Source organism: Dryobates pubescens, unplaced genomic scaffold, assembly GCF_014839835.1.
Source record: "Dryobates pubescens isolate bDryPub1 unplaced genomic scaffold, bDryPub1.pri scaffold_78_arrow_ctg1, whole genome shotgun sequence".
Taxonomy (NCBI): domain Eukaryota; kingdom Metazoa; phylum Chordata; class Aves; order Piciformes; family Picidae; genus Dryobates; species Dryobates pubescens.
Window position 1 is genome coordinate 49,085 of NW_026530797.1, and position 27,454 is coordinate 76,538.

General features: G+C 59.1%; 1 protein-coding gene across 1 annotated transcript; it reads left to right on the top strand.

The window, feature by feature from the left end:
• On the top strand, nt 1-27,454 carry AKAP8 (A-kinase anchoring protein 8). Its single transcript, XM_054179545.1, has 14 exons — nt 1-103; nt 4,397-4,435; nt 5,761-5,793; nt 6,649-6,934; nt 7,789-8,392; nt 10,324-10,468; nt 11,306-11,350; nt 14,033-14,129; nt 15,279-15,420; nt 16,412-16,505; nt 17,833-17,963; nt 20,500-20,595; nt 27,208-27,386; nt 27,445-27,454. Exons 1-14 carry the CDS (start codon nt 85-87, stop codon nt 27,452-27,454), a joined length of 1,920 nt encoding a protein of 639 aa, XP_054035520.1. The 5' UTR covers nt 1-84.

The following is a 27,454-nucleotide window of genomic DNA, read 5'->3' on the forward strand; positions in this document are numbered from 1 at the left end:
GGGACCCAATGGGCGGCGGGCTTGGCGCGGCTGCGCAGTGGGAGCTGGCGGTGCGGCGCGGCGGGCCGGAGGCGGCAGGCAGCTATGGAGCCGGGATACGGGGGTAGGTTCCGGGGCGATCCCCGTGGGGTGCGCGCCGCTTCCCCTTCCTCTTCCCCTCCCCCTCGCCCCGCCGGGGCCGGCGGTTTCGCTCTTTTCGCTGGCTCCGAGGCTGCTTCTGGGAAGGGCGGGAAACGGAGAGAAAAGGGTTAGAGGAGCCCCCCCCCCCCCCTCCCCCCCCGCGCCTATCGGCCCCTGCGGGAGGCGTTGCGCCCGCCTCTCCGCGAGGCGATGGCGCCGCTGATTGGCCGAGGGCTGCGTCGCTCAGCGGTAGGGCGCCGCTGATTGGTGGAGAGGCGCCGTTTAAGGGGGGGTGGAGGTGGTGTTAACCGTTCCCTCGCATTGCGCTTCCCCCCCCCCTTCCCCTCCCCCCTCTCCCCTCCCCCCCCCCCCCCCCCCCGCGGCGTTGTTGTTGTAACGGGGGGGGGGGGGGGGAGGGGGGGGCGGAAATGGAGCCGGTCCCATTTCTGAAGACGACACAAAATGGCGGCCGCGGTGCCACACCCCCGCCGCGTGCGCGCCGCCCCCCCCCCCCCCCGTGTGACCCTCCCCGGGGGTCCCTGTGTTGTGTTCCCCCCCAGAAGGTTCTTCCTTCCTTGGGGCTTCTCCTCCCCCTTCAGTGTCTCCCTTCCTCCCTCCCTCCCCTGGGGTCATTGTTCCCTCTCCGGGGTCTTTCCCTTCCCCCCGAGGGGTCCTTGTTCTATCCCCGCCCCCCCCCCGAGACATCTTGGTCCCACTCCCTCCCCCCGGGGGGGTCCTTATTACCTCCCCCCCGGGGGGTCCTTTCTCTCCCGGGGAGGGTCTGGTCCCTTGCCCTGAGGTCATTGTCCCCCTCCCCCAGTGTCTCTGCCCCCTCCCAGGAGGGATCTTTCCCCTCTTCCTTCTCCCCCCCCCGGAGGGGTCTTCCCCTTTCCTCTCCTCCCTCCCCCCCCCCCGGAAGGGTCTTCCCCCCCCCCCCCCGAGGTGGTCTTTGCCCTCCCGGCAGGCTCCCATCTGCTCCTCGTGGGTCGTAGTCCCTTCCTCAGGACATCTTCCTCCTGCCCCCGAGGGCTCTTGGCTGCTCTCTAAGGTCTCTGTCCCCTCCCTGAGAGGATCCTTAACCCTCCTCAGGGCACCTTGGCCCTGTCCTGGGGGTCTGCTTCTGCTCTCCAATGTCCCCTCCCCTCTCCCCTGTCCATTGTGGGCATCTGTGGGCATTAATTGGGCATCTGTGGGCATGGGTGGGCACGAGTTGGGCATGGGTTGGACACTGTGGGCATTAGTTGGGGGCTGTGGGTATCTGTGGGCACGAGTTGGGCACTGTGGGCATTCTTTGGGCATTCTTTGGGCATTTCTGGGCTTCCTTAGGGCTTTCTGGGTATTTGTGGGGCTATTTTGGTGCATTTTGGGTGCTTTTGGGTCGTTCCTGCTCATTTCTGGCCGTGCTTAGGGCCTGTGGGGTCTCTGGGGGCATTGTCTGGGCACTGTCTGGGTGCCAGGGGCACTTTGGGGTAGTTTTGGTAGGGTTTGGGGCTTTTTGGGTGGTTTTGGTAGGATTGTGGCATTTTGGGGTAATTTTGGCACGCTTTGGGCATTTTGGGGCATTCTTGGTGTTTTGAGGGCTTTTTGGGTTTATTTTGGGTAGTTTTGGGGCTCTGTTGGGCATTCTTGATGTTTTGGGGGGCACTTTGAGGCCCTTTTGCTCGGATTGAGACATTTTGGGGTGGTTTTGACATTATTTTGGGGCATTTGGAGCTCTTCTGGTATGTTTTGTGGCGCTTTGGGGGCACTTTTGGTCTTTTTGGGGCCATTTTGGTATTTTCTAGGGTAGTTTGGGTATTTTTGGGGGCACTTTGGGGCTGTTTTGGTGTTACTGGGGCATTTTGGGGCGTTCTGGGTATTTTGGGGGCATTTTGAGGCCGTTTTGGTATTTTTTGGGGTAGTTTTGGTGTTTTGGGGGGCATTTTGGGGCCATTTTGGTCTGGTTTGGGCATTTGGGGGCAGTTATGGCATTTTTGGGGTCGTTTTGGTATTGTTTGGGGGTTGTCTGGTATTGTTCATGGCACTTTGGGGGCAGTGCTGGCATTTTGGGGGGCAATTATGGAATTTTTGGGGCTGTCTTGGTATTTTGGGGCATTTTGGGATTGTTTTGGTATTTTTGGGGTAGTTTTGGTATTTTGGGGGGCATTTGGGGGCCGTTTTGGTATCATTTTGGGGTGGTTTTAGTATTATTTGGGGCACTTTGGGGTGGTTTTGGTATTACTGGGGCGTTTTGGGGTACATTTGGCAGTATTTGGGCATTTTGGGGTAGTTGTGGTGTGGTTTTGGGGTGTTTTGGGGCATTCTTGGTATTTTGGGGCCATTTTGGTGTTATTTTGGGGCATTTGGGGCTGGTTTTGGTGTTTTTTGGGGTAGTTTTGGTATTTTGGGGAGCATTTTGGGGTCATTTTGGTATTTTGGGGCATTTTGGGGTGGTTTTGGTACTTTTGGGGGCAGTTTGGGTATTTTTGGGGACATTTTGGTATTATTTTGGGGCCATTTTGGGGTGGTTTTGGTACTTTTGGGGGCAGTTTGGGTATTTTGAGGTCATTTTGGGGCCATTTTGGGGTGGTTTTGGTATTTTTGGGGGTAGTTTGGTTATTTTGGGGGCATTTTGGAGTCATTTTGGTATTATTTGGGGCACTTTGGGCTAGGTTCTGGTATTATTTTGGGGCACTTTGGGGTGGTTTTGGTAGTATTGGGGCATTTTGGGGTAGGTTTGGTACTATTTGGGGCACTTTGAGGTCGTTTTGGTATTATTTGGGGCGATTTTTGGGGTGTTTTGGGGCCCTTTCTGGCTTTCTCTGTCTTTTGGGGCACTCTTTGGCTGCCTTTGGTGTTATTTGGACAGTATTAAGCTATTTTTTGATCTTTAAGGAGGTTTTTTGGGGTGTTTGGGGGAATTCTGAAGCTGGTTTTTGGGCATTTGCTGCATTCCTTTGGGATCCTCTTAAGGGTTTTGGCTATTTTGGGGCTTTTGGTGGGTTTTGGCAATTATTTAGGGTGCCTTGGGGTGTTGGTTGGGTGCTGGGGGGAATTTTTTGGGGTGTTCCTGGGCATTTGGGGCATTTTTGATGGAGTTAAGCAGCATTTTGGGGTTTATTGGTCACTGGCTGTTTTTTGGGATGCTCTGTGGGTATTTTTAGGCAGGGTCTGGGTATTTGGGGGGGATTTGGGTGGTTTGGGGCATTATTTGTGTGGTTATTTGATTGTGGATTGATTTTTGGAGGGCATTGTTTGGCTCTTTTGGGGCAGTTGAGCCTGGGTGACCTCAGGGCTGGGCCTGGGTGACCTCAGGGCTGGGCCTGGGTGGCTCCAGGGCTGAGCTTGGTTGACTTCCAGGGCTGAGCCTGGGTAGTTCCAAGGCTGAGTCTGGGTAGTTCCAAGGCTGAGCCTGGGTGGCTTCAAGGCTGATTTCTCTTAGTTTGGTGATTCCATGACTGGATTTGGGTCATCCCAGGATTGAAGTTTGAGGATTTCAGGCCTGACTTTTGGGGGTTCCAAGGCTGAGTGTGGACAAGGCCAGAACTGAATCTGGGTGATTCCAGGATGGGATTTGGGCTGTTCAGGACTGAGTTTGTCCAGTTCCAAGGTGGCAGCCCAAATGTGCTTGAGGAGAGGTTGGTGCTTCCCAGCCTCCTGGTGGAGCTTCCATGGATCCCTGCAGTGCTGAGGGCCTCTGGAGGTGGAATCATGGAAGGGGTTGGGGTGGAAGGGAGCTCTGGAGGTGGAATCAGGGAAGGGGTTGGGCTGGAAGGGAGCTCTGGAGGTGGAATCAGGGAAGGGGTTGGGCTGGAAGGGACCTTCAAGCTCATCCAGTTCCAACTAGGGGGCAGGAGGCCACCTTCCACTCTCCCATGTTGCTCAAGGTCTCCTCCAACCTGGCTTTCAGCACTGCCTGGGAAGGGGAGTCCCCAGCTTCCCTGGGCTTTGATTCTTCAGGGCTTCCCTGGGTTGGGGTTTCAGGGTGATTCAGCCCCAGTTTAGGGTCATCTGTCACAAATTTAAGGTAATCTGCCCCCAGTTTGGGTGCCCTGGCCCAAATTTGGGTGGTTTAGCCCCAGTTTTGGGGTGATGCAGCCCCAGTTGACCTCCTCCGGCTCCTTACTCTTCCCTCAGCCACTCCTCAGCCTTCAGGTTGCTCCAAGGCCCTGCCTTGAAGCATCAGGCCAGCTCCAGGCCTGCTCCCCAAGCCCTCCAGCTGAGCTTTAATTAAGCACATTGGGGTTAATTAAGGGCAGCAGCCACTCCTCTAATGACTCCTTGCTTCTCCCTGCAGGCTACGGCGCCTGGAACACCGGAGCCACCAACACCCAAGGTGAGCTTTGTGCTGCCAGGAGCTCTGGGGAGCTGGAGATGGGAAAGGGATTTGCTGCCAACCCAGCAGATGGAAATCTAGCCCCAGATTTTGGAGCCTTTTCTTCTCCTTTACCTATTTCAGTGATTTTTGTGTGGTGTTTGGAGAGGAAAATCTTTTCCCTCAGGTGTTCTCAACTCCCCTTCCCAGCCTCAGCTGCTGGAGGAGCTGCTCCCAAGCCAGCCTGTGGTTAGCTGACACCCACCTGGGGTGAGCTGGGGGGGTTTGGGCTTCCTCTTGAGCCTCCTGCCAGCAGAAAGTGATCAAATCAGCACAGATCTCAGGGTTTGCTGCTTCCGTGGAGGTTTGGTGGAGGCCTTCTCAAGGGTGAAGGCTTGAAAATGCTCCACAAGGATCAGTGCTGGGCCCCATGCTCCTTGATAGCTTCACTGATGATCAGGAGGAGGGGATGGAGTCCCTCATCAGTCAGTTTGCAGCTGACACCAAGCTGGGGGCAGGAGTTGAGCTGTTAGAGGGTAGAGAGCTCTGCAGAGGGACCTGGACAGGCTGGGCAGGTGGGCAGGGTCCAAGGGCAGGAGATTGAACACAGCCAAGTGCCAGGGGCTGCACTTTGGCCACAGCAACCCCAGGCAGTGCTGCAGGCTGGGGGCAGAGTGGCTGAGAGCAGCCAGGCAGAGGGGGAGCTGGGGGTAGTGGTTGACAGTAGGCTGAACATGAGCCTGCAGTGTGCCCAGGGGACCAAGAGGGCCAAGGGCATCCTGGCCTGCATCAGGAACAGTGTGGCCAGCAGGAGCAGGGAGCTCATCCTGCCCTGTGCTCAGCACTGCTGAGGCCACACCTGGAGTCCTGTGTCCAGTTCTGGGCTCCTCAGGTTAGGAAGGAGGTTGAGCTGCTGGAAGGTGCCCAGGGAAGGGCAACAGAGCTGGGGAGGGGTCTGGGGCACAGCCCTGGGAGGAGAGGCTGAGGGAGCTGGGGTTGCTTAGCCTGGAGAGGAGGCTTCTTGCTCTCTCCAACTCCCTGCAGGGAGGTTGTAGCCAGGTGGGGGTTGGTCTCTTCTCCCAGGCAGCCAGCACCAGAACAAGAGGCCACAGTCTCAAGCTGTGCCAGGGGAGGTTTAGGCTGGAGGTTAGGAAGGAGTTCTTCATAGAGAGAGAGGTTGGCCATTGGGATGTGCTGCCCAGGGAGGTGGTGGGGCTCCTGGAGGGTCTCTGTTCCTCCCATCCTCTGTCAGCATCTGAGCCTCACTTCTGCAGGGCCTAGGCCCTGGATTTCCCACCTTGGCAGCTTCCTGACCCCCAGCTCTCCTCTCTTGTTGCCCCCCTCAGGTACCTACGCGACCAACGCGGCCAGTTGGCAAGGTAGGTCCTGCCAAACCTGGGGGGGTCCTGGGGGGAGGTCAGCTCTGCCCTGCAGCTGTTTGCACAGAGTCACAGAGTCATTGGGCTTTGGAGAAGACCTCAGAAGGTCATCAAGTCCAAACCTTAATGCAGCACTGCCAGGGCACCACCAAGCCAGGGCCAGCTCAGCACCACAGCTGCAGGGCTCTGAAAGCCCTCCAGGGCTGGGGGCTGCACCACTGCCCCTGGGCAGCCTGGCACAGGCCTGGCACAGCCCTGCAGGGAGGAACAGTTCTGCTCCTGGCCAAGCTCAGCCTGCCCTGGGGGCAGCTCCAGGCTGCTTCCCCCCTGCTGCCAGCCCTCAGCACAAGAGGCCTCAGCCCCAGCTGGCTGCAGCCTCCTGGCAGGGAGCTGCAGAGAGCCAAAGGGCTTCCCTCAGCCTCCTCTGCTGCAGCCTCAACCCCCCCAGGGCCCTCAGCTGCTCCTCACAACCTCTCCAGACCCTTCTCCTCCCCCTCCTCCAGACCCTTCCCCAGCTTCCTTGCCCTTCTCTGGCCACTCTCCAGCCCCTCCATGACCTTCTTGTGCTGAGAGGGCTCAAACCTGACCCCAGCACTCCAGGGGTGGCCTCCCCAGTCCGTGGGGCCCACCCCTGCCCTGCTCCTGTTGCCCACACCTTGGCTGCTCCAGGCCAGGCTGCCGGTGGCCTCCTTGACCCGGCCGCCGCGCTCCGGGCCGGAGCCTCCTCCGTGCCAGAGGAGCTTCAGGGGGCGCTGTTGGGCTCCAGAACCCTTGAGCCGCTCCCAGCGCGACGGAGGAGCCCTCGAGGGCCTCTCCCAGGCCTTTCTGCCCACCCCTGTGGCTCTCTCCTGCCAGGCTATGAAGGCTACGACTACTACAACACCCAGACCACCGCCGCCAACACCGCGGCCACCTACAACTACGCGGCGGCCGGCTCCGGCGGCTGGGACGCCCCCAAGGCCTCGGAGCTGAGCCTGAGCGCCGAGGTGGGCGGCGCCATGGCCGTGCCCTCCTACGGCGCCGAGGCGGCGGCCGCCAACGAGAACTCCGACTCCATCATCGCCAAGATCAACCAGCGCCTGGACATGCTCTCCAAGGAGGGCAGCGGCGGCGCCGGGGAGGGCATGGACGACCAGGAGGGGTGAGGGGGCCCCGGCCTTGACCCCTGGGGTGGGGTGGGGTGGGATGGGATGGAGTGGAGTGGCGTGGCGTGGCAGGGAGTGGAGTGGAATGGGAGTGGGGTGGAGTGGAGTGGAGTGGGATGGGATGGAGTGGAGTGGCGTGGCAGGGAGTGGAGTGGAATGGGAATGGGAGTGGAGTGGAGTGGGATGGAGTGGAGTGGAATGGGATGGAATGGGGTGGAGAGTGGAGTGGGATGGGGTGGAGTGGAGTGGGGTGGAGTGGGATGGAGTAGAGTGGAATGGAATGGAGTAGGGTGGAATGGGATGGAATGGAATAGAATGGAATGGAGTGGCAGGGAGTGGAGTGGAATGGAGTGCAGTGGGATGGAATAGAGTGCAGTGGGATGGGATGGAGTGGAATGGGATGGACCTTTGAGGTCATCAAGTCCAACCTATCACCCAACACCATCTAATCAACCATAGAATGGAATGAAGTGGAGTCGAATGGAGTGGAGTGGGAATGGAATAGAGTGAGATGGAATGGAATGGACCTTTGAGGTCATCAAGTCCAACCTATTGCCCAATGCCATCTAATCAACTAAACCATGGAGTGGGAATGGGAATGGAATGGAATGGAGTGGAATGGAATGGAGTGGGATGGAGTGGAGAACAGAGTGGAGTGGAGTGGGATGGAGAGTGGAGTGGGAGGGTGTGGAGAGTGGAGTGGGATGGAGTGGAGTGGGATGGAGTGGGATGGAGTGGAGTGGAATAACTCCCTCCATGACTCTTTGCTTCCCTCCCTCCCTCCCTCCACGGCTCCACCTCTCCCTAACCCCACGACGACCTCACCGCTCCCCTTCCTCTCCTCCCCCAGCTCCTTCCGCTTCGAGTCCTTCGACTCCTACGACTCCAGGTCCTCCCTGGGCGACCGGGACCTGTACCGCTCCGGCTACGACTACGGCGAGGGCGGCTCGGAGCGCGCCGACTCCTTCGGCCAGTTCGACTCCCGCCGCGACCAGGCCCGGCCCCGCGGCGCCAACTACGGCCTGCTCCGCGCCCGCGCCCAGAGCCGCCTGCAGCCCCGCGGCCGCCTCAACGCCGCCTTCAGCCGCCCCGAGCCCTTCATGGCCTCCTCCAGCTCCGAGAGGCTCTCGGCGCGCTGGAACGAGCTGAACTACATGGGGGGAGGGCGCGGGATGGGGGGCGCCGGCTCCGGCCGCCTGCCCTCCCTCTTCTCCCAAGCCCTGGTTCCCGACTACGGCGACTACGGCGACTATGGCGACTACGGTGACTACGGAGACTACGGAGACTATGGTGACTATGGAGACTACGGCGACTATGGCGACTACGGCGACTACGGCATGATGGGGATGTCGGGCATGGGCATGGGGCGCTACGGCAACGTGCCCTACGGCATGGGCAGGCAGCGCAACAGGGACAGGATGGGCACCGCGCCCTGGCAGATGAACACCATGGCGGTGAGTGGGGCGCTCCGGGTCCTCGAGCCCGAAGCCTTCCGAGCTCCTCGAGCCTAAAGCTTTCCGAGCTCCTCAGGCCCAAAGCCCTTGGAGGTCCTCGAGCCCAAAGCCTTTTGAGGTCCTTGAGCCCAGAAGCCTTCCGGGGTCCTTGAGTCCAAAAGCCCTTGGAGGTCCTCGAGCCCGAAGCCTTTTGCAGTCCTTGAGCCCAAGGCCTTTCGAGGTCCTTGAGCCCGAAGCCTTTCGGGGTCCTCGAGCCCAAAGCCTTCTGAGGTCCTTGAGCCCAAAGCCTTCTGAGGTCCTTGAGCCCAAAGGCATTTGAGGTCCTCGAGCCTGAAGCCTTCTGAGGTCCTTGAGCCTGAAGGCTTTGAGGGTCCTCGAGCCCGAAGCCTTTCAAGGTCCTTGAGCCCAAAGCCTTGGTGGTCCTCGAGCCTGAAGCCTTCCAAGGTCCTTGAGCCCAACCTTCAACCCAGTGCCACCACGGCCACCAAACCATGGCCCCTAAGATCCCCAAGCCAGTGCCACCATGGCCCCAAAACCATGGCCCCTAAGACCACCAGCCCAATCCCACCATGGCCACCCAACCATGGCCCCTAAGATCACCAAGCCCAACCATCCTCCCATCACCTCCGTGGCCCCCAAACCATCTCCCCAGGAGCCATCTCTGAAGTTGCCCTTGGAAGCCTTCCTGGGGTTGGGTTTTTGCCTGCCTGGCTGCTTGGGTTTCACTGATGAGAGGCCTTGGAGGACAGGGACACTTCCTTGGAATGCTTTAAGCCTTCCTGGACAGAGCAGAGGGCCACCAGCTCTGCCCACGGAATCGGAGAGCTTTGGGTTGGGGAAGACCTTGGAGGTCATCAAGTCCAACCATTAACCCTGCACCACCAGGTCACCACCAAGCCAGGGCCCTCAGCACCACAGCTGCAGGGCTCTGAGAGCCCTCCAGGGCCGGGGACTCCACCACTGCCCCTGGGGGAGCCTGGGCCAAGCCCTTCAGGGAGGAACATTGCTGCTCAGCCTGCCCTGGGGGCAGCTCCAGGCTGCTTCCCTTGGTCCTGGGATGGATTCCTTGGGAGAAGAGCCCAAGCCCTGGCCTGGGCAGCCTGTTGCATGGACACCCCAGCCCCTTCCCCCAGGGGATGTTCCATCATTCATAGTCTCATAGCATCAGTCAGGGTTGGAAGGGACCACAAGGACCATCTGGTTCCAACCCCACTGCCGTGGGCAGGGACACCTCACACTAGGTCAGGTCTGGCCAGAGCCTCATCCAGCCTGGGCTTAAACACCTCCAGGGCTGGGGCCTCAACCACCCCTCTGGACAACCCATTCCAGGGCTTCACCACTCTCATGGGGAAGAACTTCCTCCTCCCCTCCAGCCTGAATCTCCCCACCTCCAGCTTCATTCCCTTCCCCCCAGTCCTATCACTCCCTGAGAGCCTGAGCAGTGCCTCCCCAGCCCTCTTGGAGTCCCCTGCAGATACTGGAAGGCCACAATGAGGTCTCCTGGGAGCCTTCTGCTCCCCAGACTGCACAGCCCCAACTCCTTCAGTCTGTCCTCACAGCAGAGCAGCTCCAGCCCTCTGCTCCTCCTCCTGGCCCTGCTCTGGACACCTTCCAGCACCTCCAGCTCCCTCTTGTCCTAGGGGCTCCAGCACTGGAGGCAGTGCTCCAGGTGGGGTCTCCCCAGAGCTGAGCAGAGGGGCAGAATCCCCTCCCTGCCCTGCTGGCCACACTTCTGCTGCTGCAGCCCAGGCTCTGCTTGGCTCTCCGGGCCGCAAGCGCTCCCTGCTGGCTCCTGCTGAGCCTCTCCTCCCCCAGCACCCCCAAGTCCCTCTCCTCAGGGCCGCTTTCCAGCCTGGGGTTGTGCCTGGGGTTGCCTGGACCCCGCTGCAGGATCCAGCTGGGGCCCAGCTGAAGCCTGTCCTGTCCTGCAGCCCAAGCGCAGAGGCTTCCGGAGCCGCGCGGGCGGCCGGGCGGAGGCGGAGGCCGGCGGCCGGAAGCGGAAGCAGTCGCAGAGCGGCGAGGAGCCGGACAGCAAGCAGGCCAAGAGCGACAGCGAGGGGGACGACACCGAGAACGGTAGGAGGGGGCCACAGCCTGCCCCCAGCCGGCTCAGCACGGCCCCAGCTCCGGGCCTGGGGCGCTCCGTTCTCTGCTGGGCCAGGCCTGGCACAGCCCTGCAGGGAGGAACAGTTCTGCTCCTGGCCAAGCTCAGCCTGCCCTGGGGGCAGCTCCAGGCTGCTTCCCCCCTGCTGCCAGCCCTCAGCACAAGAGGCCTCAGCCCCAGCTGGCTGCAGCCTCCTGGCAGGGAGCTGCAGAGAGCCAAAGGGCTTCCCTCAGCCTCCTCTGGTGCAGCCTCAACCCCCCAGGGCCCTCAGCTGCTCCTCACCACCTCTCCAGACCCTTCTCCTCCTCCTCCTCCTCCAGACCCTTCTCCTCCTCCTCCTCCTCCTCCTCCTCCTCCTCAGACCCTTCTCCTCCTTGTCCAGACCCTTCCTCAGCTTCCTTGCCCTTCTCTGGCCATGCCTCAGCCCCTCTATGTTAATCAGGCAGTGATTGGTGGCCTCCTGGCTTGTGGAGCAGGAGCAGAGTCCTCCCCACACCACACAACCATCATGGCAGGGGTTGGGTTGGAAGGGAGCTCTGGAGGTGGACTCCAGGAAGGGGTTGGGTTGGAAGGGAGCTCTGGAGGTGGACTCCAGGAAGGGGTTGGGTTGGAAGGGAGCTCTGGAGATGGACTCCAGGAAGGGGTTGGGCTGGAAGGGACCTCTGGAGTTGGACTCCAGGAAGGGGTTGGGTTGGATGGGACCCCCAAATCTTGCCTAGTCCAAGCTGCCTGTGGTCAGCAGGGACACCCCCAAGGAGAGCAGGGCCACCTAGAGCAGGTTGCTCAATGCTTTCTTCTTTGTGCAGCAGATGATGGTGAAGGAGAGGACAAGTCTGGAGATGAAGCTGACAAAGGTGTAAGTGGCCTCTGACTTCTCCAGCTGTGGGGCACAGGTGGGAGCCTTCCAGTGGGATCCCCTCTGGGCTTTGTGACCACACTTAAGGTCTCAAATCACCCCCAGCCCGAGGTTCTGAGCCCCCAGCTTGTGCTCCTCAGCAGCTGGGTCCCCTTGGGTGAGGCTTCCTGGAGGTCCTCTGGCACTGAGAGGTCTCCAAAGCTCTGCTGAGGGCCAGGGTGGGATGGGGGGCAGTGCCCTTGGGCCCACTGAGGGCTGGGCCTGACCAAACCACAGTGGGGTAACCCCAGGCTCTCCTTGTGCTCCTCTCTTCCAGAAGAACAGCAGCTGGGACCACTGGGTGGAGGAAGGTTGAGTGTCCCCCTGCCCCTCACAGCAGCTCCTGGATCAATCCTGCCCCAGACCCACCACAATCTGAGCTTTGGGGGGACCCTGAAGACTTCCAAGCCTGCTTGGCTTCTGCTCCTGGGGCACCAGGGAGGTGCCAGACTGAGCTCATTTCCCTCCCCCCACCACATCTGGAGGCTGGGTTTGGGTCATGGAGGACAGCAGTGAGGACATCTCTGTGGCACAGCAGGCAGAGCAAAGCCACCACCAGCTGCAGGAGCTTCCAGTGGAGGCTCCAAGCCAAACCTTGGCTGCTTTGGAGCTCCTCCAAACAATCCTGGACTCATTCTGGTTAGGAAAGGCCTCTTGAAGGCCCTCTCCATGGTTCTGAGCTCTTCTCCATGGCTCTGAGCTCCTCTCCATGGTTCTGAGGTCTTCTCCTTGGCTCTGAGGACCTCTCCTTGGTTCTGAGGCCTTCTGCATGGCCTGAGCTCTTCTCCATGGCTCTGAGGTCCTCTCCATGGCTCTGAGGCCTTCTTCATGGCTCTGAGGTCCTCTCCTTGGTTCTAAGAGTCCAGATCCCACCAGCACCTCCTGGGTGAGGCTGCAGCTGGCTTCTGTCTTCCTTCCCGAGGAATTTGGCTTCTTCCAGAGGAGAAACATCAAAGCCTCTTCCTGGCCAGCCCCCAGAGCACCAGAACCTTCCTCCCTAATGTTGAAGACCACCTCTGGAGATCCTCAAGAGTCCAACCTTCAACCAGGAGCAGCTCCTGGAACATTCCAGCATCCATTCAATCCTGAAACTGATTCTGGGTTGAGGCTCTCAGCCTCATCCACCCCTGCCTGCTGCCTCCTGCACTTGGCTGCAGTTGAGAGAGGACTTTGGCTGCTGCTCTGGGCTCGGTTCCAGGCTCTGCCCCCAGCTCAGCCCAGCCCAGGGGAGGGGAAGCAGGGAGCTGGGGAGGGGGAAATTCCCTCTGCAGGTTGGCACCAGGGCAAAGTTCTGCCTCCAGAGCTGGGCCTGGAGCTTGTGGTGCTCCCCAGGGCTCAGCTCTGGGTCCTCTCCTGGCCCCCAGCTTCAGCAGCAGCCTGGGCAGAGGCCAGGGGGAGCCTCAGGCACTTTGCTGCTGCTTCCAGGCTGGGAGGGGGGGAGAGAGCCCAGGGCCAGGGGGGAGAGAGCCCAGGGCCAGGGGGGAGAGAGCCCAGGGCCAGGGGGGAGAGAGCCCAGGGCCAGGGGGGGAGAGAGCCCAGGGCCAGGGGGGAGAGAGCCCAGGGCCAGGGGGGAGAGAGCCCAGGGCCAGGGGGGAGAGAGCCCAGGGCCAGGGGGGAGAGAGCCCAGGGCCAGGGGGGAGAGAGCCCAGGGCCAGGGGGGAGAGAGCCCAGGGCCAGGGGGGAGAGAGCCCAGGGCCAGGGGGGAGAGAGCCCAGGGCCAGGGGGGAGAGAGCCCAGGGCCAGGGGGGAGAGAGCCCAGGGCCAGGGGGGAGAGAGCCCAGGGCCAGGGGGGAGAGAGCCCAGGGCCAGGCTGGAGCAGGGCAGAGGAAGCTCCTGAGGGGCAGCCAGGCCAAGGGCAGGCTCCTGGCCCTGGGCAGGGAGGATTCTGCTGGGATCTGATGGATTCAGATGGGATCCTGCTGGAGTATGATGGAATCTGATGGATTCTGGTGGACTTCTCATGGGTTCTGATGGGATCCCGATGGGATCCTGATGGGATCCTGATGGAGTCTGATGACATCCTGCTGGGATCTGATGGATTCTGCTGGGATCTGATGGATTCTGCTGGAGTGTAATGGAATTCTGATGGCATCTGATGGAGTTCTGCTGGGATCTGCTGGATTCAGATGGAATTCTAATGGATTCTGATGAGATCTGATGGAATCTGCTGGGTTCTGCTGGGATCTTCTGGGATCTGATGGATTCAGATGGAGTTCTAATGGATTCTGATGGGATCTGATGGAGTTCTAATGGATTCTGCTGGGATCTGCTGGGATCTGCTGGATTCTGATGGATTCTGATGGGATCTGATGGATTCAGATTGGATTCTGGTGGATTCCGATGGAATCTGCTGGGATCAGATGGAATTCTAATGGATTCTGATGGGATCTGATGGAGTTCTAATGGATTCTGATGTGATCTGCTGGGATCTGCTGGATTCTGATGGGATCTGCTGGATTCAGATTGGATTCTGGTGGATTCCGATGGAATCTGCTGGGATCAGATGGAATTCTAATGGATTCTGCTGGGATCTGCTGGATTCAGATGGGATTCTGCTGGGATCTGATGGAATTCTGGTGGGATGTGATGGGATTCTGCTGGGACCTGCTGGGTTCTGATGGCTTCTTTCTCCCCACCTCAGCCTCTGGAGATGGCTGTGAGGATGATGATGAGGAGGTGAAGAAGAAGAGGGAGAAGCAGCGGAGGAGGGACCGGATGCGTGACCGTGCCATGGACAGGTAAGGGCAGAGCAGAGCCCTGGGCTCCTGCTGCTGCTCTGCTGTCTGCAGGAGGGAGAAGCAGCTCCTGGTGGATCCCTGGGGGTCCTACTACAGCTTTGCTATGTCCAAGTCGGAGCAGATCCTTGGGGTTGATCCATGTGTGTCCTGCTCCAGGCTTACTCTGTCCAGCAGGGAGCAAATCCCTGTGGGTTCACCTCTGTGTGTCCTAATCCCCAGTGGGTTCTACTCCAGGTTTACTCTGTCCAGGGGCAAGTAAACCTCTCTGGGTTAATCTGGGGGAGCTTTAGTGCAGTTTTACTCTGTCCAAGACAAAAGGAGTAGCTGCTGGTTGATCCAGGAGGGTTCTGCTACAGCTTTACTACCTCCAGGAGGAAGGAGGAGGTGCTGCTTGATCCCCATGGGTTCTACTACAGAGTTACTTTGGCCAAGGTTAATCCCTGTGGATTCTACTACAGCTTTCCTCTGTCCAGGAGGAAGTAGATCCCTGTGGGTTAATCTCTGTGGATAAAAGATCCCTGTGGGTAAAAGATCTCTGGGGCTTAATCCCAGTGCATAACAGATCCCTGTGGATTCTACTACAGCTCTACTCTGCCCAAGGGGGAGTAGATCCCTGTGGATAAAAGGTCCCTGTGGGTTAATCCCAGTGGATAGTAGATCCCAGTGAATAGTAGATCCCTGTGGGTCAATCCCTGCGGGTAGTAGATCCCTGCGGATAGTAGGTCCTGTGGGTTACTCCCAGTGGAGAGCAGATCCCTGTGGGTTACTCCCTGTGGAGAGCAGATCCCTGTGGAGAGCAGATCCCTGTGGGTCAATCCCTGCGGATAGTAGGTCCCTGTGGGTTACGCCCTGTGGATAGTAGATCCCTATGGATCGATCCCAGTGGATAGTAGATCCCTGTGCGTAGTAGATCCCTGTGGATCAATCCCAGTGGCTAGTAGATCCCTGTGGATCAATCCCAGTGGCTAGTAGATCCCTGTGGATCAATCCCAGTGGCTAGTAGATCCCTGATGGCTTCTCCTCCAAGCCCAAGCAGCTCCCTGTGGCTTGCTCCGGGGTGGCTCCCGGGGGTGGGGGAGGGCCTGGCTGGGGCTGGGTCTGAGCCTGCCCCTCCCCACCCCCCGTGGTGGGGGTGGATCCCTTTGCCAGGATCCAGTTTGCCTGCTCGGTCTGCAAGTTCCGCAGCTTCGAGGAGGAGGAGATCCAGAAGCACCTCCAGAGCAAGTTCCACAAGGAGACCTTGCGCTACATCGGCACCAAGCTGCCCGACAAGACCGTGGAGTTCCTGCAGGTGCACACAGCCAGGCCCTGCAGCAGCATGGGGAGGGGCAGGGGGGGGGGGGGAGGGCAGGGAATGAGATGGGAGGGGCTGGGATGGGGAGGGGAAGGGCCAGGAGAGGGATGGGGAGGGGAGGATCAGGCTGGGAGGGCCAGGAGGGGGTTGGGATGGGCAGCATGAGGTTGGCATTGCCAGGATGGGGCTGGGAGGAGCAGGATCAGATGGGGAGGGCCAGGAGTGGGATGGGATGGAGAGGATGGGGCTGGGAGAGCCAGGATCATATGGGAATGGCCAGGATGGGGCTGGGAAGGGCAGGATCAGGCTGGGAGGGGGAGGATCTGGCTGGGATGGGGAAGATAAGGCTGGGAGAGCCAGGATCATATGGGAATGGCCAGGGTGGGGCTGGGATTGGCAGCATGAGGTTGGGATTGCCAGGATCAGGTCGAGATGCTGCAGTTTAAGATGATCCAGGCAGGATCTGGGACATCCAGGATGAATCTGGGCTGTTCCCAGCTAAGTTTGGGACCTTTTTGGAGCCTCAAGTTGAGTTTTCCAGGCTGCCTTTGGGAGTTTTGAGGATGGATTTGGGGTTTCCAGGCTGCCTTGGGGATTATCCAGGCTGCTGGGGCTGTGGGGCCTGCAGGAGAGCAGCCCCAGAGGGCAGCTCCTGCCTGGGGGCCAGAGCTGGAGGGGGGAGGGCAGGAGGCTGGGGCTGGGCTGTGCCCAGGGGCAGCAAGGGGCAGCCCAGGAGGTGCCAGCAGGAGCAAGCTCTTGGCTTGGAGGCTGCAGAGGCCTCAGGGAGGTTGTGGAGCCTCCTGCTGGGGAGAGCTGCCAAGGCCAGGGGCTCCTGGAGGAGCAGGGGGCTGCTCCAGAGGTCCCTTCCCACCCCACCAGGCTGGGATTTGGTATGGGATTCCCTGTGGGTTGTCTTGGGGGGAGGCCTCTTCCCTTGGGACCTCCCTTGGGAGGGACCTGGAGGCCACTGAGTGCTGTCCCCTGCCAGGAGTACATCGTCAACAGGAACAAGAAGATCGAGAAGCGGCGCCAGGAGCTGACGGAGAAGGAGGGCACCAAGCAGAAGCCAGACCCCTTCAAGGGTGAGTGGCACTGCCCAGGGCAGGGAGCTGCCTCCAGCCTGACCCCACAGGGGATCAAACTGCACCACCAAACCACAAGGATTTAAAGCAGGGGGGACCTGGGGGGGCTTTGGGTCACCTTGGGGACATAAATCAGCTTTGGGGGTGAGGGAGCCTCAGGTTCATGAGGGTGCTGCAGTGCCAGGGGCACCAAAATGAGGGAAAGAGGGAAAAACTCCCCAAAATGGCTGAGGTTTGTGGCTCTTGGGTTCCTGAAGCTTCTCAGAGGGCTGATTCCTTCAAGCTTCCTCCTCTGGCAGGAGGTTGGATGCTGAGGGAAGACCTTGGCCACCAGGTGGTCACCAGAGGGGGTCAAGGGTGGCACTGAGCAGCCAAGTGCCTCACTCCTGGGGGACTTGGGGCTGAGGTCTCCCCCTCAGGGAACACCAAGCAGGGTGGGATGTTGAGCTGCTGGAGGGGTTGGAGGTGCTCCAGAGGGATCTGGCCAGGTTGGAGCCCTGGGCTGAGGGCAGTGGCAGGAGGGGCACCAAGGCCAAGGGCTGGCTCCTGCCCTTGGGTCCCAACAAGCCCATGGAGGCTCCAGGCCAGGGGCAGAGTGGGTGGAAAGTGCCAGGTGGGGAAGGCCCTGGGGGGGCTGCAGAGCAGCCAGCAGGGAGCAGGTGGCTGAGGAGGCCACCAGCAGCCTGGGCTGGAGCAGGAGGAGCAGGGCAGGGATGGTGCCCAGGGGTGGGGGGCACTGGGGAAGCCCCCCCTGGAGTGCTGGGGTGAGGTTTGGGCCCCTCGGAACAAGAAGGACATGGAGGGGGTGGAACACGGCCAGAGAAGGGCAAGGAAGCTGGGGAGGGGTCTGGAGGAGGAGGGTCTGGAGGAGGAGGAGGAGGAGGAGAAGGGTCTGGAGGGGTTGTGAGGAGCAGCTGAGGGCCCTGGGGGGGTTGAGGCTGCAGCAGAGGAGGCTGAGGGAAGCCCTTTGGCTCTCTGCAGCTCCCTGCCAGGAGGCTGCAGCCAGCTGGGGCTGAGGCCTCTTGTGCTGAGGGCTGGCAGCAGGGGGGAAGCAGCCTGGAGCTGCCCCCAGGGCAGGCTGAGCTTGGCCAGGAGCAGAACTGTTCCTCCCTGCAGGGCTGTGCCAGGCCTGTGCCAGGCTGCCCAGGGGCAGTGGTGCAGCCCCCAGCCCTGGAGGGGTCTCCAAGCCCTGCAGCTGTGGCGCTGAGCTGCTGGGCTGGGTGCTGCCCTGGGGCCGGCGCCGGGCCGCGGGTTGGGCCTGCTGTGAGCTTGCCAGGTCTCCTCCATGCCAGGCAGTTCCACCCCCTGTGTGCTGCTGTCCCTGCAGGCATTGGCCAGGAGCACTTCTTCAAGAAGATTGAGGCTGCTCACTGCATGGCCTGCGACATGCTGATCCCTGCCCAGAACCACCTGCTGCAGAGGCACCTCCGCTCCGCCGACCACAACCGCAACCGCAGGGTGAGCAGCCCACCCCCTGCCCCTCCCCTGCCCCCCCAGCACCCAGCTCCAGGCTTCAGCTGGGGCTGCAGCTTCCAGAACCTCCCTCTCCCCTGCTCTGGGATCTCACCCTGGGATGAAGCTGCCCAGCAGAGAGCTGGGAAGGGGGCTGGGGGCGCTGCCTCTCTGGGATGGCTTCGTCCGTGGTTCAGATTGGAGGTGAGGAAGAAGTTGTTGCCCAGGAGGGTGGTGAGAGCCTGGCACAGGCTGCCCAGGGAGGTGGTGGAAGCCTCATGCCTGGAGGTATTTGCAGCCAGGCTGGAGGTGGCTGTGAGCAACCTGCTGTGGTGTGAGGGGTCCCTGCCCATGGCAGGGGGTTGGGACTGGCTGAGCCTTGAGGTCCCTTCCAGCCCTGACAGTTCCATGATTCTATGGTCTACAGGAGGGCATCCAAGCAGCCTCAATAGGTCTGGAGATGACACCAAGCTGGGGGGGATGTTGAGCTGCTGGAGGGTTTGAGGGTGCTTCAGAGGGATCTGGCCAGGCTGGAGCCATGGGGGGAGGAGAATGGGATGAGGGTCACCAAGGCCAAGTGCTGGGTCCTGCCAAGTCCATGGAGGCTCCAGGCTGAGAGCAGAGTGGCTGGAAAGTGCCAGGTGGGAAAGGCCCTGGGGGGCTGGAGAGCAGCCAGCAAGGACCAGGTGGCCAAGGAGGCCACCAGCAGCCTGGCTTGGAGCAGCCATGGTGTGGGCAGCAGGAGCAGTGAAGAGGTTGTCCTCCTGGACTGGGGGCACTGGGGAGGCCACCCCTGGAGTGCTGGGGTCAGGTTTGGGCCCCTCAGCACAAGAAGGACACAGAGGGGCTGGAGAGTGGGCAGAGAAGGGCAAGAAGAAGAAGGGTCTGGAGAGGTTGTGAGGAGCAGCTGAGGGCCCTGGGGGGGTTGAGGCTGCAGCAGAGGAGGCTGAGGGAAGCCCTTTGGCTCTCTGCAGCTCCCTGCCAGGAGGCTGCAGCCAGCTGGGGCTGAGGCCTCTTGTGCTGAGGGCTGGCAGCAGGGGGGAAGCAGCCTGGAGCTGCCCCCAGGGTAGGCTGAGCTTGGCCAGGAGCAGAACTGTTCCTCCCTGCAGGGCTGTGCCAGGCCTGTGCCAGGCTGCCCAGGGGCAGTGGTGGAGCCCCCAGCCCTGGAGGGGTCTCCAAGCCCTGGAGCTGTGGTGCTGAGGGCCCTGGCTGGGGGCTGCCCTGGGGCAGTGCTGGGTGAAGGTTGGACTCGGGGATCCTAGAGGTCTTCTCCAGGCAAAGCAATTCTCTGCTGGGTCTTTCAGGGATGATTTCTGGGATCTGAGATGAAGCCTGGAGGAGGAGGAGGTGGAGGCAGAGGAGGAGGAGGTGGAGGCAGAGGAGGAGGAGGTGGAGGCAGAGGAGGAGGAGGTGGAGGCAGAGGAGGAGGAGGTGGAGGCAGAGGAGGAGGTGGAGGCGGAGGAGGAGGTGGAGGCAGAGGAGGAGTGGAGGCAGAGGAGGAGGTGGAGGCAGAGGAGGAGGTGGAGGCGGAGGGGGAGCTCCTCCTTGCCATCTCTTCCCTGCCTTGACCTCAGTAACGTCTTTGACCTCAATAACATCTTCATTGATGATCTGGATGAGGGCATTGAGTCCATCAGCAGTAAATGTGCAGCTGACAGCAAGCTGGGGGCAGGAGTTGGTCTGCTGGAGGGTAGAGAGGCTCTGCAGAGGGACCTGGACAGGCTGGGCAGATGGGCAGAGGCCAAGGGCAGGAGATTGAACACAGCCAAGTGCCAGGTTCTGCACATTGGCCACAGCAACCCCAGGCAGTGCTGCAGGCTGGGGGCAGAGTGGCTGAGAGCAGCCAGGCAGAGGGGGAGCTGGGGGGGTGCTGGTTGATGGTAAGCTGAACATGAGCCTGCAGTGTGTCCAGGCAGCCAAGAGGGCCAATGGCATCCTGGCCTGCATCAGGAACAGTGTGGCCAGCAGGAGCAGGGAGGTCATCCTGCCCTGTGCTCAGCACTGCTGAGGCCACACCTGGAGTCCTGTGTCCAGTTCTGGACCCCCCAGTTTAGGAAGGAGGTTGAGCTGCTGGAAGGTGCCCAGAGAAGGGCAACGAAGTTGGTGAGGGGCTTGGAGCACAGCCCTGTGAGGAGAGGCTGAGGGAGCTGGGGTAGCTTAGCCTGGAGAGGAGGAGGCTCAGGGGAGACCTTCTTGCTCTCTCCAACTCCCTGCAGGGAGGTTGTAGCCAGCTGGGGGTTGGTCTCTTCTCCCAGGCACCCAGCACCAGAACAAGAGGCCGCAGTCTCAAGCTGTGCCAGGGGAGGTTTAGGCTGGAGGGGAGGAGGAAGTTCTACACAGAGAGAGTGATTGCCCCTTGGGATGTGCTGCCCAGGGAGGTGGTGGAGTCCCCATCCCTGGAGGTGTTCAGGAGGAGCCTGGACGGGGTGCTGGGTGCCAGGGTCGAGTCGATCAGGTGGCGCTGGTGACAGGTTGGCCGCGATGAGCTTGAAGGTCTCTTCCAACCTGCTTTGTTCTCTTCTAACGTTGGCTTCCTTTGCAGATGGCTGCAGAGCAGTTCAAGAAGACCAGCCTGCACGTGGCCAAGAGTGTCCTGAACAACAAGCACATCGTGAAGATGCTGGAGAAATACCTCAAGGTGAGTGCAGGAGAAGACCTTCGGTGCCTGGTGCCGCCCGGAGCCGCGCCTTCGCCGCCGGGGACCTCCGCGGGATGAAGTGGAGCTTCCACTCCGTAGCCTTGGCGACCCTCAAGATGTGGTGGCTTTGGTTTCCTCCTTTTGGTGGCTTCTCCACCCCTTCTCCAGGTTCCTTCTCTCCTCTCCTTGCTTGGTTTTCGCCCTCATGAGGTGCCCCCACCTCGGGGCGCCCTGGGGCAGCTGCGCCGCGGCCAAACCGGAAGCATCGGGACCTGAGCCCAGAGGAGCTCCCCAGCTTCTCCAGAGCCACCCAGGGAGCTGTGGCCTTTGGAAAGGTGTTGAGGCAAAAAGCCACCCATGGAGATGTGGCCTTTGGAAAGGTGTTGATGGGGGGGGACACACACCAGGATCCTCCCCCCCCCCCCCCCTTGGAAGTCCAGGGGAAAGCAGCACCTCGGGTCGGGAAGGCACCGCTCCGAATCCCACCGGGATGGAATCCGCCGGGAGCGGCTCCGGGTCCCGGCTCTGGGAGGGGGGAGTTTTGACCCCGTGGAGCTCTGTGGGGCTCGGCCAAGTGCTGGCTGCACTCCATTCCCAAGCCCTCCTCAAGCCCTTTGCATCCCTTTTCCCTCCTCGTCCCTCGGGGAAGTGGCAGAGACCACCCCGGCCGATCGACGGAGCAAGCGGGAGAGGTGAGGGGGCAGGGCTGGTTGTGTCTTAATCCCAAAGCAGCCTTTGGAAGGCCAGGAAGAAGCCTTGGAACTGCAGAGGATTGGGTGGGATCCATGTGGGATCCGTGTGGGAACGCCGCTGCCGAGCCCACCCCGGGGGTACCCGCGGGGTTCCGGAGGTGGCGTCGGAGGAGAGGCCTCCAACCTCCTCCCTCTGCAAAGCGAAGAGGAGAGACAAAACCAAACCTCCCCTGAAGCTCTTTGGCTCTGGGAATCCAGGACCTGGTCCCAGGATCCAGCAGGAGAAGTCCTTGCAGACAAGGGCAGGCAGATGCCTTCACCCTTCACACATGGCCCCACCACGGTGTGTGGGGGGGGAGCAGAGGTGTCCCCCCTCCCCCGGCTTTGTCCCACCGCCGCCCCCCGCTCGAGGGGCTTCCTGTTTCGCTGTGCCCAAAGCTGAGTGAGATCAGTGCCAAAAAAACCCACCCCCCCCCAGGCCCCCACCCCCTTGGGATTCCACCCTGGTGGGTGCAGAGAAGCTCGGAGCCGGGAGCGTGCCGGCGCGGGACGGTGCCGCCTCCCTCCGCCGCCGGCCTCTCATACACCTTGAGCAAGAGGGGTGACCCCCCTGCGGTACCCCACGGGGGAGAGCAGCCAGGTGCAAACCTCCAGCAGCTCTGTTGGTGTTTCCTGAGGCACAGATTGGAAAGCCAAACCAATGAACCAAACCAAACCAAAAACCTTCTGAAATCCCCTTAACAAAAAAACCACCAAACCAAACCAACCACCAAACCGAAGCCAGAACCAAACCAAAACCAAGCACCAAATAAACCCTCCCCACCCCCCCCCCAAAAAAAAAAAACACAAACCAACCAACCAGCCAGGCTGTGGGAACCACTCAAGTGCAACTCCATCTACCCCCTGCCAGGGTCCGCAGGCACGGCCACAGCTCCTCCTGATCAAGCGTATCAAAGGCTGCCGGCAGGTCTAAATGAATCCGAGCCCAGGAGGAGGTCTTCAGCTCCATCCCAGCAGGCTGCTTCTCCGTATCAGTCCCAAGGTGGCAAAACCCAAGGCTGTGAAAAGGGGTGGAGGAAAATCTGAGGATCTCAGGTAATGCCCAGAGCCGCCAAAGCCCCCTGACCAAACCGCTCCACGCCGCAAAAGCCAAACCGCCACCAGGCCGTAGGGAAAAGCTGCCCCCTCCCCCCCCCCCCAACTCCCACCCCCTCCTCTCCCTGAGAGAGGGAGGAGGCTCAGTTAGTTGATTAAGGAAGACTTGGCCTCAGCAAGAGATGATTGCTTGACCATTGGCCTCCTAATTCCTCCTTGGAGGGGCGGCAGGAACAGCCTTGCCCTTCCCAAGGGAAGCCGAGCCAGACGCCACCCCCAGGGGGCCACCACCGCGCGTGGACCTCCAGCGGGAGTGGAGTGGAGTGGACCTCCACCAAGAGTGGACCTCTACCACGAGTGCACCCTCCTCCACCGAGAGTGGGCTGCCCACCAGGAGTGCACCCTCCTCCACCGAGAGTGGGCTGCCCACCAGGAGTGCATCCTCCTCCACCAAGAGTGGGCTGCCCACCAGGAGTGCACCCTCCTCCACCGAGAGTGGGCTGCCCACCACAAGTGGACCTCCACCCCGCGTGGACCTCCACCCCCGAGTGGACTCCACCTCAAGTGGACTTCACCTTCCCTCCCCCTGGGTCGCTCTGGCCGGCGACCGACGGACGTTGGGGGTCCCAGACTCGCCAGGTGTCCCCCCGGGGGGGGGCGGGGGAAGCCGTTGGCAGACCCCCACCGCGAGCGGGACCCTCCACCGCGAGCGGACCTCCACCCGCCGAGACCGGGAGGTTAGACTTCACCTTCCCTCCCCACCCCCGGGTCGCCCTGGCCGGCGATCGATGGCCGCCGGGGGTCCAGGAATGGCGAGGCGCCCCCCGAGGGAAGCCGTGGCAGACCCCACCACGAGTGGATCCCACCGCGCGTGGACTCCACCGCCAGTGGAGTGGACTTCACCACCCCCCCCCGGTCGCTCTGAGCGGCGGCGACTGACGGCCCCCCGGGGCTCCGGCGGTGGCGAGGCAGAGGCCGCGACCCTCAGCCGGCGAAGAGGAACGTTGAGGTTTACTCCTCCACCCTGCATGGATCTTCTGGCCAGCCTGCTCCTTGAGTCCCAGGCTGAGGCTGGGAGGGGGACAGCAGAGGGCAGCTGTGGTTGTTTGCTGGGGGTTGTTTTCCTGCTTGCTGGAAGAGTTGGATCCTCTCTCCGCCCGCCGCGGTCGATCAGGCTCGGGAGAGGTCTCTGCCAACCCTGAGGTGGGCAAAAAACCCCTCCCCAGAAAGGGGCTTTTTGGAGCTTGGTTTGCCCTGGGATCGCTGCCCCAGAAGGGGGTCCTAGGGGGGAGGGGTTGACTCTCTCCCCCCCCACCCCCACCCCGGTGCGACCCCCTGGAGTGAGGGGGCAGCGGTGCTGGGAGCTGCTGGCTGCGTGGAGGAAGGCAAAGAGGGTGGAAAAAAAGCTTCAAACCAGCAAAAAAAGAGCAAAAGAATCCATGGAGGGGGGAACCCCAAACCAGAAATTCCACACCCCCCCCAAAAAAAAACAGCTCAAAATCAACAGTTCTGCCCTAAAACTGTCAAGAAGCAAACCCCAGCCTGCAAGACAACTCCCCCCCCAAATCCAAAGTCCACCCAAAATGGAAGCAACCCCCAAAAAAATCAGGCAGAGGATGACCTCCAACCCCTAAAAGCAGCCAAAAGCCCCCCAAAACCACAGGAAGGCACCAAATAACCCCCCAAAACAACCAGCCCTGAGAAATTCATCCAAACAAAACCAACCCCAAACTAAACCCCAACCTCTGAGATGCCTCAGGAAGCCAGCACTGTGCCCAGGTGGCCAAGAAGGCCAAGGGCAACCTGGCTTGGAGCAGGAGCAGTGTGGCCAGCAGGGGCAGGGAGCTCATCCTGCCCTGTGCTCAGCACTGCTGAGGCCACACCTGGAGTTCTGTGTCCAGTTTAGGGCTCCTCAGGTTAAGAAGGACATTGAGAGGCTGTAAGGTGTCCAGAGAAGGGCAACAAAGCTGGGGAGGGGTCTGGAGCACAGGGCTGGGGAAGGGTCTGCAGCACAGGGCTGAGGAGAGGTCCTGGAGCACAGCCCTGTGAGGAGAGGCTGAGGGAGCTGGGGTTGCTTAGCCTGGAGCAGAGGAGCCTCAGGGGAGACCTTCTTGCTCTCTCCAACTCCCTGAAGGGAGGTTGTAGCCAGCTGTGGGTTGCTCTTTTCTCCCAGGCACCAGAACAAGAGGCCACAGTCTCAAGCTGTGCCAGGGGAGGTTTAGGCTGGAGATGAGGAAGAAATTCTTCCCAGGAGGAGAGGTTGGCCCTTGGGATGTGCTGCCCAGGGAGGTGGTGGAGTAGCCATCCCTGGAGGTGTTTAAAAAGAGCCTGGATGAGGCACTTGGTTTGGTTGATTGGTAGGTTTGGTTGATTGATAGGTTTGGTTGATTGATAGGTTTGGTTGATGAGATGGTGTTGGGTGATAGGTTGGACTGGATGATCTCAAAGGTCTTTTCCAACCTGGTTAATTCTTTCTCCAAAGGTCAATTCAAAACCTCCCCAAAGCCCCCCCAAAAAATCACACCCAAACCAACCAACACCCCCCCAAAATTCTTAACCCCCCCTCCCAAATTCTCTGAAAGAAATCAAAGAGCTGAAAGAATGATAACAAAAACCCCAAACCAGACAAAATTGCTGCCAAAAGATTCCCCCAGGGGTCAAATCCACCCTGTGAGAAGCAGCCAGAAATCACCAAGAAGCCACCAAACACCCCCAAAACAAAGGGAAACTCTCAAAAAGTCACCCCCACCCTGTTAGAAAAAGAGCAAAAAGCCCCCAAAATAGCCCAAAATGTCCCAAATTCCACATCAGGCAAAAGAAAAAGGCCCCAGGAATAAAACCCAACCTGTGGAAACCTCCAAAAGGGCAAAAGAAGGCACACAAAAAAACCCCAAACCAAACCTCAGGCTGCAAAAACGCAGCAAAAAGCCAAAGACCCCCCCAAAAATGGCCCAAAATGAAACAAAACCCCAAAGATTCTGCACTAGAGGCTCCCTAAACCCAACCCCAGGCTGCAAAAAGCCAAAGACTCCCCAAAAACCACCAAAAATGGCCCAAAACGAAACAACCCCCCCAAACTTTTAACACCCCCCTCCAAATTTAAAGCAAAAGAATAAATCAGAACAAACAAAAAGTAAACCAAATAAACCCCAAAAATTAAAAGGATGAAACAACAACAAAAAAGAACACAAAGGAATTCAAACCAAACCAAAACCAAAGGTTTTTTGAATTAAAAATGGAAAATTGAAAACTGAAACAGAAAAATTGAAAGAGAAAAATTGAAACAGAAATGGAAACAGAAAATAAAAGATAAAAATTTGAACAGAAAGAATTTAAAGAAAAATTAAAAGAAAAAAATTAAAAATTTGAGCAGAAAAACAAAAATTTGAACAGAAAAATGCAAACAAAAAATAAAAATTTGAACAAAAAAGTGAAAAAAGAAAAAAATTGAAGTGAAAAAATTTGAACAGAAAAATGTAGAAAAATTCAAACTGAAAAGTTAAAATTTAAACAGAAAAATGTAAAAAAATTAAAACTGAAAAATTTTAAAAAAATTTGAACAGAAAAATGAAAAAATTTAAACAAAAAAATTGAACTGAAAAATTGAAAATTTTGAACTGAAAATTTGAACAGAAAAATGTAAAAAATAAAATGAAAACATTTGAATAGAAAAAAATAGCTCAGAAAATTTTAAAAATTGAAACAGAAACATTGAAACAAAAAAAATTGTAGAGAAAAATTGAACCAAAAATGAAACCAGAAAAATGAAACAAACAAAAAAAAATTGAACGGAAAAATGGAACCAAAAATGAAACCAGAAAAACTTAAAAGGAAAAAAAAAAATTGTACAGAAAAATTGAAGCAAAAATTAAAACAGAAAAATTTAAACAGAAAAAATTAAAACATAAAAAATTAAAACAGAAAATAAAAAAAATACTTAAAAAAATTTAAAAAGTGATTTAAAAATTAGTTAAATAAGAAAATTTAAGCAAGAAAAATCCTGGGGGGGGAAAAAAAAAAAAAGGAAAATCAGGACGGAAAAAAAATTGAAACCAAGAAAAATCTTCCTAAAAATTCAGAAATAGCTAAAAGCGAATCCAAGCACTGGGCCCAATCCTGGTTAAAACCTAAACTCGTTTAAAAAGTGAGGGAAAAAGCAATAAAATTCCAAACCTTGCCCCAAAAGCCTCAAAATCCCCCAAAATGCCCTCAAAAAGAAGGCTTCCAACAGCCCCCAGCCCTGTCCCGGAGAGCAGGAGGGAAATCCCTGAGCTGCCTCCAGACTCCATCCAATGCCTCAGGGAATGCCCCAGGGGAGCCTCCACCATCCCCAAAGCTCTGCAGGGCTGCTGAAAATACCTCCCAGAGTGTCCAAATCCCCTCAAAAATTGCCTCAAAAGCTCCTCAGGAATTCCCCCCCCCCCAGTTCCCAACTCCCTGCGGCTCCGGCGCCCGGCTCCGGCGCCCTCTCCAACCGCGGCCAGCTGCTCCCTGCCCCGGGCGCCTGGCTGCCGCCTCCCTGGGCTGCAGCTTCCTTTAGGACCTGGATGCCCAAGCCCAGGCTCTTCCTCGTCCTGCTGGTGGCTCCTAGGAGCTTTCTCCCTCTCTTCCTCCTGGCTTCCCCCTCAGCCTTCCGGATTTCCCGCGCTGGATCCTTCCTTTTCCCACCCTTGGGAAGCCCACAGGGAATTCTCTCTCTCTCTCTCTCTCTCTCTCTTTGCTCCGGCGACCGCAAAACCACCTCCAGGCCTTGCGGGGTGGACGCTTCCCGGCGCCTTCCCCCTGGGCTTCCCCCTTCCTCCTCCATCCCCTTTGTTTTCCCTAGGGAGAAGATCCCTTCACGGACGAGATCGCCGACCAGGACGTGGACGAGCCCTCGGAAGGCGGCGGTGACGGCGCCGCCGAAGCCGCCGGGACCGCCGCCGAGGCCGCCGGCGCCGCCGGGGCCGAAGCCCCTCCGGAAGCGGAAGGCGGAAGCGCGGAAGCTGCGGGAGCTTCCCAGGAGTTTGCCCAAGCTGAGGAGTTCCTGAAGAGCCTGGGGGAGCCGGCTCAGCCCCCCAAGCCCCTGCTGA

Coding starts and splice junctions, on each gene's coding strand:
- AKAP8 (XM_054179545.1), top strand. Junction 14,130..15,278: donor CGTGACCGTGCCATGGACAG/GTAAGGGCAGAG, acceptor TCCCTTTGCCAG/GATCCAGTTTGCCTGCTCGG. Junction 16,506..17,832: donor GAAGCCAGACCCCTTCAAGG/GTGAGTGGCACT, acceptor CTGTCCCTGCAG/GCATTGGCCAGGAGCACTTC.